This window comes from Emys orbicularis, chromosome 1 (genome assembly GCF_028017835.1).
Source record: "Emys orbicularis isolate rEmyOrb1 chromosome 1, rEmyOrb1.hap1, whole genome shotgun sequence".
NCBI classification, from domain to species: domain Eukaryota; kingdom Metazoa; phylum Chordata; order Testudines; family Emydidae; genus Emys; species Emys orbicularis.
This window is the reverse complement of record NC_088683.1, coordinates 209,926,422-209,937,961: the sequence shown is the minus strand read 5'-3', so window position 1 is coordinate 209,937,961 and position 11,540 is coordinate 209,926,422. Positions and strand designations below refer to the sequence as shown.

The following is an 11,540-nucleotide window of genomic DNA, read 5'->3' as shown; positions in this document are numbered from 1 at the left end:
GGGAAGCTCTTCCAAGTGGAATCAGGGATAGGGCTGAATCCCAGGGATCTGAAAAGTGCATGGCTATGAATGGGAGTGGGATGTCTCTATTAGCTGCTCTTTGCGGTGTATCGCTAATACTGGGCTTTTTGCTAGGAAGAGACTCCCAGGCTGTTTCATAACTAATCTCGGGCTCTGAGTGAAGCACGGGGGAAAGTTGGTCTATGTCTCCAAGAAGTCGGGTTGTGCAGTCTGCCTGGCTAGTTCAAAGCTTTCCACCCTGCACAATTTAAAGATTTGGTGAAACCTTTAAAATCTGATTAGTGTTATTTGAGTGTTTTCATCTGGAGGAGAAAGCAAAAGCTCCCTTTGATTTATCAGTGTCTGTCTTATCTTCACACAGGTTCTAGGCTTAAAGAGGAGCGCTTATGCATACCTTCTAAATATTGCTTGTTGCCCACCAAAATCTAAGCCATGGTGATCATGTCAGATTATACCTCTGTTCCCACTCCAAATCAAGCCCAGCGAAGGCCTCTCCGGGTTGGATTTTATGATATTGAGAGGACCTTGGGAAAAGGAAATTTTGCAGTGGTAAAGCTGGCCAGGCACAGAGTAACCAAAACACAGGTGGGTGTGAAATCTACTCTATAGTTTCATATAGGAAACCAAATTTTAAAGGGCATGAAACTTTCTGGGTAAATTCCGCCCCCCCACCTCCACAAATGTGGTGAAATAAACTAACATACAGTAAGATTGTGGTACTGTACAAAATATAATCATGGCTATAGATTAAGTGTGATAGTAATAATTGATAAAACTATAGGTGAGTTTTTGTTTGTTTGTTTCTTAGTGGTATAATAAACACAGCTGATGTAAAACAAAAACACAAAAATAGATTTAAGAAAATATTGCCAGCTGTTTTAACACTGCAATTTAATTATTTAGCCCTATGTGGATTCTTAGAGAGTAGCTAGGGTTGTGCAAATTTAAAGTAATTTGTGTAGAAAGAGAGCATAAAATCTTGTTATTTAGACTTTAGAGTTCCTTAATTTGTTTTTCATTAAATGAGGAAGTTATTCAGAAAAAAAACCTAAGAATTTTGCATTTTTAAATCTATACGAGTAAAGAGTTTTTTCTTATTGGTTGGTTTATAAATTAAAATAAATAAATTTGCAATCTGCGTGTTAAAACCAGACTAGGCAATGCAATAGAAAATAGTTTATCAGGGATGATCCTGCATTAAGGGGGTATGGATTAGGTGACTTAATAGGTCTTTTGCAGAAATCAGAACTATAGTTCAGTTCATTACTTTGTGTAACCTTTTTATGTGAAACAGAGAAATTTAAAATATATTGTACAGCCTGCATTTAATAATGGAAACAAGAATCAGTTTGGCAGAACTCAGACACTTTAGAGTTGTTTTGTTTTGAACTATTCAGAATTTCAGCAGCATAAGTACATATTTTATAAATGTCTGGGTTTGTGTTTTAAATTTATAGGTTGCAATAAAGATTATAGACAAAACAAGATTAGATCCAAGCAACCTGGAGAAAATTTATAGAGAGGTCCAGATAATGAAGCTTTTGAACCACCCCCACATTATCAAGCTGTATCAGGTAAGATCTGTTCTGATGACTGCATTCATGTTAGATGTACTTACATCCCATGGGTTTGGTTGCTAATGATCTTATCTTGCACATGGTTTTAAATCACACGTGCAGGGAGAGAACTCACATTGTACTTTTTGAAGTATTTAAACAAATACAATAAGCATTGTATTTAAGATTTTTTTTTTCATTGTTCTCTTTTAGCAGGTTTATCCTTTGATTAACCTGAGTGTGGGGTGTTTTAATTTTAGTGGAAAGAGTCAAAATTGACTCAAGTTAGTTTTGGATCAAGTGGAATTGATCTTGAAATTGATGGAATTGGCTATTTGTATTTCTAAGGAACTCATTTTCCCCCTGATGCTTCTGCTTTTTCAGTTTTTAAGAGCTATAGAAATATCCTACTTGCAAATTATACTAGCAAAACTTAAGCTCTTGTAAAATAAAACAGAACCAAACTTGAAGGTCATTTTTGTTGAAACCTCTCAAATAATGAATCAATGGTCAAACTGAGCTGTTTTAAAATTTGTGAATTTAAAAAAAAAATGCATTTTTACCTTTATGTAAAGACTTTACAACTATGGGCCATTATGCTTTTGTTTGCTCCTTACACTAATCATGTTTGTTAGTTTCCAAAACGAACAAAAAAACAACCCAACATCTTCCACATTTTATTTTTGAGTGGGTATTTTAATTTAGTTCAGTTCTTGTTCCATTAAGTGTAAGGACAGACTAGTGTGCTGTGCAGAAAATAGGATCACTGCTGCCTGATGAGCAAGGACTGCTTTGAAAATGCTAAATATTTGATCTAATTGGCATTTGGTGTAAGTTCCCCCTAATCGTCTTAAACAGTACCATATGGATTTTAGAAGATGTGGTATCACGATTTGTCTGTGAGAGGGGGAAGGGTAAAAGATGGATTTAGAAATCTAGCGGCAGGTCTGAAATGCAGTGTGAAGTAGTAAATACTATCATCAGTTTGGATCTTTACCTGTTTGTTTTTATGTTGTGGAGGTCAATTAACACAAAGTAGAGTAGAAGAGCCAGTAAGGCAGGTGCTTAAGTGAAGACATTGGTTATTAAAGCGCTTAACATCCATTGAGTACTTGATATTTATATTATTAATCATGAAAAAATTATTTGGCATTAATGTTTGATTGACATCACTCTTGCCTGTAAGGCTACATAGGATACATAAAGATATTTTAACAGTTCTGTTGATTGCACTTCAGTGGAATGATGCAGGTGAAAATTGTATTTCAAGGCTCTAAAAAAGTAGTTTAAATCCCACTTTATTGAACCAGATTATTTAACTGAACAAATGACACAGGTAATAGATCACAGTTTAACTTTCCAACTGAATTTTCTCTTCTTTGTTGCTGTAACTGATACTGTACCTATTTGTTGGCCACTGAGAAGTAGGGGTGGAATTAGATGACATACCAGTGTTGATGTTGGGTTTTTTGTGTTTTAGTTTCAACACCAGCATCTAACTTTCATCCAGCTGGCACCTTTCCCAGAACACTTAAACTCCTTCCCTTCAATTTTTTAAAATTGGAAACCTCTCTTCCTTTTCTCCCTTTTTTATTTGTTTTCATTTGTGCATGGCATGGCAGGGAGAGGGCAGGGGAGATGAGAGCGCTCCCTTCTCTCTCTTTGACATATATCCTTTTTCAAAGACAGTTGAAAATTATGGCCTCTGAAGTAGCATTGACACCTGTTTGGTTGTTAACCTGTTGTAAGCCTCTGCCTAAGGAGCAAAAAATACAGTTCTCATTGAAGAGCCCTTCTCGGTAAATGGCTCATGTTAACATTTGAAACAAAAAGGAAAAATATGTCCCAGTGACTAAAAAATAAATATGTGAAATGCTGTACGGGGTTGTTTTTTGTTTTTGTTTTCTTCCAAAAAAGAAAGTATATTGGCTAGTTTATAACCTATTTTATAGAAGTCAGTAACAAATGTTTAAAAGTAAATCAGTACTAGCTCAATAAATGAACTTTTGGCTAGGATTGACACTTGCTGTTGACGGACATGGAGCAATAGAGTTTGCTCGAACAGCAAGCTTTTGCTGCTTGCCCGGCAGAGCTGTCACCTTGCAGGCTAATGTATCGTATCTGATACCAAGTCGGACTGGGGTATATGGTATCACTTCTTCACTGTGTTCTTGCTGTAAATATCTGCTCTGATCATCTCAGTATCTGCTAGCCTTTTTAGCAGAAAGTCCTTGAATTCCGGTAACCTGTTTTTTTTAATTTAAAATGTCCTTGAGTGATCAAAAGTGATTACTGAACTCTGTTTTCATTAAAAAATGTATTGCAATTGAAGTAAAGCTTGCTGAAATGCTCCATAAGCCTATTTCATAGACATTTGAGGGCATGGGGGGGAGGGGAAAAGAGTATGAAGGAAGCAAGCAATTGTGTATTTTAGATATGCAAGCATTAATTCATTATCTTTCTGAATAGCTCTGTATGTGAAAGGAATACTGCGGTGCAGGAATGAAGCCTTTGCTGCCTACAGTTACTGTAAATAATTGCACTAAGAGGTTCTAGATTTAGGACATGCATTTTTTTCGTAAAAACAATTTCAGAGATCTACATTTGTAATGTGTCCTAATTTTTTGTCTTGACAGGTTATGGAGACAAAGGATATGCTTTACATTGTTACTGAGTTTGCAAAAAATGGAGAAATGTTTGGTAAGTTTTCACTGAAATAACTAACACTTACCTAGATTTAGAAAACCCTACTTTATTGTTAGTACTCATGTGGGGTAATAAGATATGTTTTTGACATAGTGTTGAAGGTTTCCCAAAAGTCAGTCAGGTGTCACAAATATCAAGTGGTGAATGCAGCTTCGTCAGGATAATGAAAACATACTGCCAGGTGTTAATTCTTGTTCATATTTATTTTTTGTGTGCTACAGATCATTTGACTTCCAATGGACACTTGAGCGAGAGTGAAGCTCGAAAGAAGTTCTGGCAGATCCTTTCTGCAGTGGAATACTGTCACAGCCATCACATAGTGCACAGGGATCTCAAAACTGAGAACCTTCTGTTAGATGCTAGCATGAATATCAAGTTAGCAGGTGAGAATATTTACATGGTTACTTTTGCTAAAATATAAAGCAGGAAATGAAATCCTATTTCCACAGTCTTAGAGCTAGGTGTTCCTATAAATATGTAAGATAAAATAAAACTTTTAAAAACTGCTGTATAGGACATACTGATAGTACTATTTTTCTGAATATATCCTCTTGTTGAAAAAGCCTAGGTTAAATGAGTAAGTGTAGAACTTCTATGCAATAAGGGCTTGTGTACGTGGTGGGATAAGGCATACTACAGCGGTGTGATTTCTTAAGTGCACTAATGTATTGCACATTAATTGGTCCATGTAGACTCTGCTGGTGCACGGTAAAATTCCCATAAATGCACTAGGGAACTGTACTGTGCATTACCCCACCATGTAGACAAGCCCCAAGTCTGCTTTTCCTTCATTTTCTCTGATTTTGAAATGTTAACCTGGTATTTAATGAAGTCTCACTCCAGACTCTTCTCTTTACTTCAGACTTTGGATTTGGAAATTTCTACAAATCAGGGGAGCCCCTCTCCACTTGGTGCGGAAGCCCACCTTATGCAGCCCCTGAGGTTTTTGAAGGCAAGGAATACGAAGGACCTCACCTTGATATATGGGTAAGCTTTATGTTCTGTAGTGTTCACATTTTATGCATCATCAAACTCTTTCTGGGCTTTCATGATTGCTAACTCTACTCCAGTCCCTTACATGCTGTGCTATTTTCTGTTGACAGAGCCTTGGTGTGGTGCTGTATGTCCTCGTTTGTGGCTCTCTGCCTTTTGATGGACCCAATTTACCAACTCTGAGACAAAGAGTGCTGGAGGGACGATTCCGCATCCCCTACTTCATGTCCCAAGGTGCGTTTCCTGGAACCTTAACACCAGAAAAGGGGCTACCAACAGGGGGCTGATTGGTAATCTGGGTCTTTTTGTGAAAGAATCAGTTTTCTGCCTCTCCATCTGTTAGATTCTGCCTTTGTATCTTTTCAGGGCAGTGACAGATGGGAATATTTTGCTATCACACATTGCCCTTTCCCTTTCTTAGGTTTTCAGCAGAGTTACTTTAGTGTTGTACCTGCAGCATAAACTAGCACATTTTCTTTCCTGGGATCTGTTACACTTAGATTCAGTATAGATTTTTTTTAAAATGGCTAATTCATGCCCTTGCTAGAGAAACAAGTGTGTGGGTTTTTTTGTTGTTGTTTTGTTGTTGTTTTGTGTGTGTGTGTGTGTGTGTGTGTGTGTGTTAAATAACATTTTAATGATATTCGGCTGTAATTCTTAGGTGGGTGTAGTTCTCTTCAAATATTTTAACTATACATAAGTGATATATTTTAAAATTCAGAATATGCTATCAAGGTCAGTAAAAACAATAAGGTTTAGCAATCTAGCTCATTCTTGAACAACCTTGTGAAAAGGGGAATTAAAGGATATTGTTACTACTGTGATCATTTGGGTTTAAAAATAGGTAAACTTGATTTCTCCCTGGCGTTGAGGGCTAGGCCTTAATAGCATCCCTTACCTATCTTAACAAAATAATCAAAGCTGCTTACATACAAGTATGTCGATAACGGACTATGTGCCAAATTCAGATTTACTGTAAGTGGATGAAACATCTGTAGAATTGCACCCACCTAAAACTGGTCTGCTATAATGTTGCTGAAGAGACTTCCTAGTGCTGTCTAAATGCAGCAGTAAAATAACAAATAGTCTCTTGTATGTGGCTGGCTTTTGTTTTTACCACTTGTTAAAGGCATTTTCTGTTTTGTCTAGACTGTGAAACACTAATCCGACGGATGCTAGTTGTGGACCCAACTAAACGAATAACCATTGCCCAGATAAAGCAGCACAAGTGGATGCAAGCAGACCCTTCTCTCCAGCAGCAGCAATCTTTGTCCTTCTCCATGCAGAACTACAACTCTAACCTGGGTGACTACAATGAGCAAGTCCTTGGGATCATGCAGACTCTTGGCATTGATAGGCGGAGAACAGTTGAGGTGAGCTCTGGCTTGCCCTGCTAGTATGAGTGGTGCTTACTTCTTAGCTACTTGCTCAGTGACTAATAAAGTGCCGATGGTTAGACAACACTTGCATGCAAATCAGTTACTTAGGAAAGAACAAGAGGTTAGCTACTCAGTTTTATTTTTATATATATGTGTGTCTGATCAAAAATGTACTTTGATTCAGTGTAACTGTATAATGTTCAGTAAAACTTATTCACAAATTATTGGAACAGTGCTGTTAAAATCTGATTTCCTGTTGCTGCTTTTTGAGTTCTTTAAGTTGATTCATCTGTATCTTAATCCTTTTCATATCTTCTAGTCTCTACAAAACAGCAGCTACAACCATTTTGCTGCAATTTATTATCTTCTCCTGGAGCGCCTCAAGGAGTACCGAAACAACCAGTTGTCCAATCGTCCAGTGACCAGCCGTCAGCAAAGACCAAGGAGCTCTGAGCTCAGCAACATTGAGGTAAGAAGGTGAATTATCTAATATAAAGTCACATCTGCTGGTATTCTTATTTTGTTCCTCTGCTGTATCATTTACTTTATTTAGCCGACATTGCTGCCCATAATGTTATGGAAAAGCCATAGAGAGGTCCTCTGAGTCAAACTTAATCTCTGTCCTCAAGCTAGAGGGTACAATATTCCATTCTTCAGCAGGCTGCTGATTGAATTTGGTGCTTGATTGAATACTAATGGCCCATTTCCTAATAACTGGCATTAGTTTGTGGTCCAAAGAACAGTCTCTCTCCAGTGCTGGTCAGTAATTCACCAAGTGATCAGGCTTCTCATTAAAATATACCCTTTCAGAAGCACAGCAATGAAACTTCCTCTGATTCCTTGTTACAGCCACCTCAGAGAGATTCCATGAGTCAGTTGGATTTTCTTTTTTCATTCTTTTTTTAACAAAAAGAAAGGGTGGTTGGGGTGGTGATTGAGACACAGAACTGACATCAGGAGATCTGGGTTATATTCCCTGCTCGCCACAGACTTCTTATGTCACCTCAGGCAGTTGTCTTAACCTCTCTGTACTTCAGCTTTCCCATCTGTGAAAGGGAGTTTCATAGGTTCCTACTTATGTGTGTGTTGGGAGGGTAAATTTGTTAATTCTTGCCAAATACTTTGAGAAGCTTGGATGGAAGATGATTTAGAAACTCAGTATGCAAAAAACATTTGAAGTTTTGAACGGCAGTTTATAAGATGCCTTCTCTAAATCTATTTTTGCCTTCAGATGCCTCAAGACAGCCTTGCAAGTGAATCCCTGAGATCATCTCTGCTTTACCATCAACCTCAGAACTTGATTCAGTCATCCTTGCAAGCAGAAATGGATTGCGACATGAACAGTCCATTACAGGTTGGTGCTCTCATCTAAATGTCACCCACAGGTTTTTATTGTTCTGTCAATTTGACATGACAAAGGTTAAAAGTATATATAGCGCTTGCCTGCTTCCGCCTCTCCACCCTTCCCTCCCCAAAATTTAAACATTAAGATATAAATATAGTGTCACAGTGCCTTTCATCACAATATGCATAATAAAGGCACAATTAAGGGCTTTGCAGAGCTCCTAACAAATGAGAATATTTTTGCAAAAATAAATAGCTTTTCACTTATATCCTGTATTCTAATGTCTTTGCAGCCAGTATTCTTTCCTGTGGATCCCAACTTCAATGGTCTCTTCAGGAATCGCTCCATTTCTCCCAACAGTTTGCTAGAAACCACCATTAGCGAGGAGGTGAGGCAGGAGAAAGACCTGGCGGAGGAAATCAAGGCCTACAACCCTCTTCACCTCCCCAGCAACACCAGCAGGAGGCATACGCTGGCTGAAGTCACTACTCATTTCTATCCATGTACCCCTCCATGTAAGTCCTGCAGGGTGGAAGGTCTCTGAAATACGGGCTGTGAGGGGTGGACTACGGTCAGTAATAAATGGTCTGCAATGTTCACTCATTGGTATTTTTTTAAATTTAAATAACATGGTTTCTGAAAACTCTCCTAGAAATTAAATTAAATATTGCCCAGTTCTATTGCTCAGGAGAGACCCCAGCTATCAATAGTTACCTACATATTTTTAAAGAGAAACGTTCTTTAGATCATACCCTCCAAACTCCTTCCTGCACCCCTCTACCCCTGTAAAACCTGATAAAGTGAGTAGGGTCCCTTGTCTATTGGAATCAATAGCAATGTTGCCATTGACTTAGCTGGAGCAGGAGAGAGCCTTGTGCAATTAAAAAAAACCCAAAATCTATGTTAGGGCTCTAGTGCCAAATAGCACATAGTAAGTGCTGATCTCAGGGAACCAAATTCTACATTGAGTGTGCACACATGGAATCATGTCCTAGTACAATATGAGTTGCTGTTCTGTTGTTGTCTGAGACTTTTGATGCTGGCAGGTTATGTTTAGTTGCAGTGTAGGTGGACAGACTAATCTGATGGCAACTTTTTCTTTCTGTACTCCATTTTGGAAATGTTCTCTCTTCACCTTCCCCTTCATCTGTAGGCATAGTCATTTCCTCTTCGACAAGCCCCACAGAAGGAACTAGTTCAGACAGCTGCCTCACCTCATCTTCAAACAACAGCTCAGTGGCTCTGAGCAGCTGTTTGGCAGATCAAGTAATGACTGGTAACCCAGCCACAGCCAGGATGACATCACCATTTCTGACTTCCCAATCTGACACTCCAGGGCTGCAAGCTCAGGGCTGCATGGGAGGTGCTTCTCTGCTGCCTGTTAGCTTCCAGGAAGGAAGACGTGCATCTGATACCTCATTAACTCAAGGTAATTCCTTTCTTGCTGTATAGTTGGTTGTACACTTTTTTCTAATTAGCAACACACGGTAATATTTTGGGAAGCTTACTCTGACTTATCGATCTTAGGGCTTTCTGTGGTGTCCATCATGATAGTGCCATAGAACATGAAGGATAACTTGACTTCATGTAAGTCACCTACACCAGAGGTTCCCGAATGCTGGCTCCATGTACCAATATAGAATTTCCCATTTCTCTGACTGCTATCCTAGGCATTCCACTCTTTTTTACACTGAGTCCAGTACACCACTACTGCCCACTTTCAATTTAGTTGTACATGCCCCAGTCTACAGTCGCGCTTGAGCTGCCCCAAACCACAGTCTTGCATGTGCATAAGCTTCGTTGCTGACCATAGGGCATGCAGATGAATGTGAAGTGTCTGGTTCACCTGAAGTCTCACTCTGGTAAACTAGTGCAATTGCCCAGAGAGGTTGGGAATTGCTGATCGATGAAGAAGTGAAGCACCCAGATGGGCATCCAGGCAAAACGCTAATGACGAATAAAAAAAAAAAAAATTTTGTTCTTGCCTCTAGGCTTGAAGGCATTTAGACAACAGTTACGAAAGAATGCTAGAGCCAAAGGTTTCCTTGGGCTGAACAAAATCAAGGGCTTTGCTCGCCAGGTGTGCCAGTCTTCATCCACTCGGGCAGCACGCAGTGGCATGAGCCCTTTCCAGCATTCTCAGCAGAACACGTGCATGTACAGCAATGGAGGAAGCAGCAGAGAGGGCCGAAGCCTGCTAGAGGAGGTGCTGCAACAGCAGAGGTGAGAAAGCGTGCTTAGTATAGAGACTCAAACAAGGCAGGGACATACCATCTGTTTGTAAGGACATTATACTCCGTTTTGAGCTTCCTCTACAAAGAGATGTTCTTTTTTCATAATACCTCGTTTTTGGTTAGGGAACGAGGTTGAGGGTTAGGACTACTGGGTTCTCTTCCTGGCTCTTGCCATGTGACAGCAGACAAGCCTCTTATATAAGCAGTTACAGAGAAGTTATTTGTGAAATGAGTATGATGCTGACCTACATATTTCACAGGAGTCATTAGGTTTTAAGATCATCACGTAGATTTTAAGATAGTCACATCAAAAGCCATATGTATTGGAAGGGCAAAACGTACTATTTCTGCCTGTCAAAGCTTTATTTTTGTTTAATTTGGGGGAAAGATTCTTTCCCCTTTCTGCAACTTGCCTGTGGCATGGATATAGGGCCTTGTAATTTGGTAGAGTTACAGCTCACAAGTGAAGCACAGTCCTTAGTCACTTAAATGTATATTCATAGCAGACCAAATTGTGACCTAATTATTCTGTTGTAACTTCCAAAGATTACCATATTTGTATCTAGCTTTACTAAACTGTTGCTTTAAATGCACCAGTCAGGTCAGTAATTGTTGGGGAAGTGCTACAGGGAAGAACAGCGTGATCAAGAAGTATTAATTTCCTTCACTCTTGAATCCTATTCAGAATGCTCCAGTTACAGCATCACCAGTTGATCCAGCCAACATGTCACCAGTCCTCTCGGGTGTCTGCAACACACTGCATCCTCTCTCCTGACAGTACAGACACTTACAAAACATCTAACTCTCTTCTGCTGTCAGAGCTACGAAGGGAGAACTCATTTGAGCTGGCATTTGGTGGCAACACCCAGCTGCTCCAACCTCACCTCTTTGGAGTCAGTGTCTCACCAGTGTCTTCAGCTGCTCATCTTCTAGACACCCAGCTGTACATCAGTAGCAATGTCTCTCCGATCACCAACAACTTCTCTCAGCAACAGAATTTCTCTGTGCAGTCTCCGAGCTACGATGCTGTCACTTTGCAGAATGGGGACTGTGAAATGGAGGACCTCACTTCCAGCCAGCTAGGGAAATTTGTCCTGGTGAAATGAGAGCTCCTGCTGTTGTAGCTCACACACCTCTTTTATTTTTGCAAAGGACTTCCACCATCGTTCCACAGCATTAGAGTTCCATGGATGGCTTGTGGCGTGTGGATGAGTGACTCTCAGAAGCAATAAATTTTGAAGTATGTGAAGAGGCTGTCTGGTTCAGAAAGCTAACAACTTTATAGAACTGAAACAAGCAATATGTA

General features: G+C 39.4%; 1 protein-coding gene across 1 annotated transcript; it reads left to right on the top strand.

Annotated features, from left to right (window-relative positions):
• Window positions 1-453: 453 nt before the first annotated feature.
• On the top strand, window positions 454-11,340 carry SIK1 (salt inducible kinase 1). Its single transcript, XM_065421766.1, has 13 exons — window positions 454-606; window positions 1,479-1,595; window positions 4,214-4,277; window positions 4,505-4,666; window positions 5,146-5,270; window positions 5,387-5,510; window positions 6,426-6,649; window positions 6,975-7,124; window positions 7,887-8,009; window positions 8,293-8,515; window positions 9,154-9,429; window positions 9,992-10,223; window positions 10,920-11,340. The coding sequence occupies exons 1-13, from the start codon at window positions 454-456 to the stop codon at window positions 11,338-11,340; spliced, it is 2,394 nt and encodes a 797-aa protein (XP_065277838.1).
• Window positions 11,341-11,540: the final 200 nt, after the last annotated feature.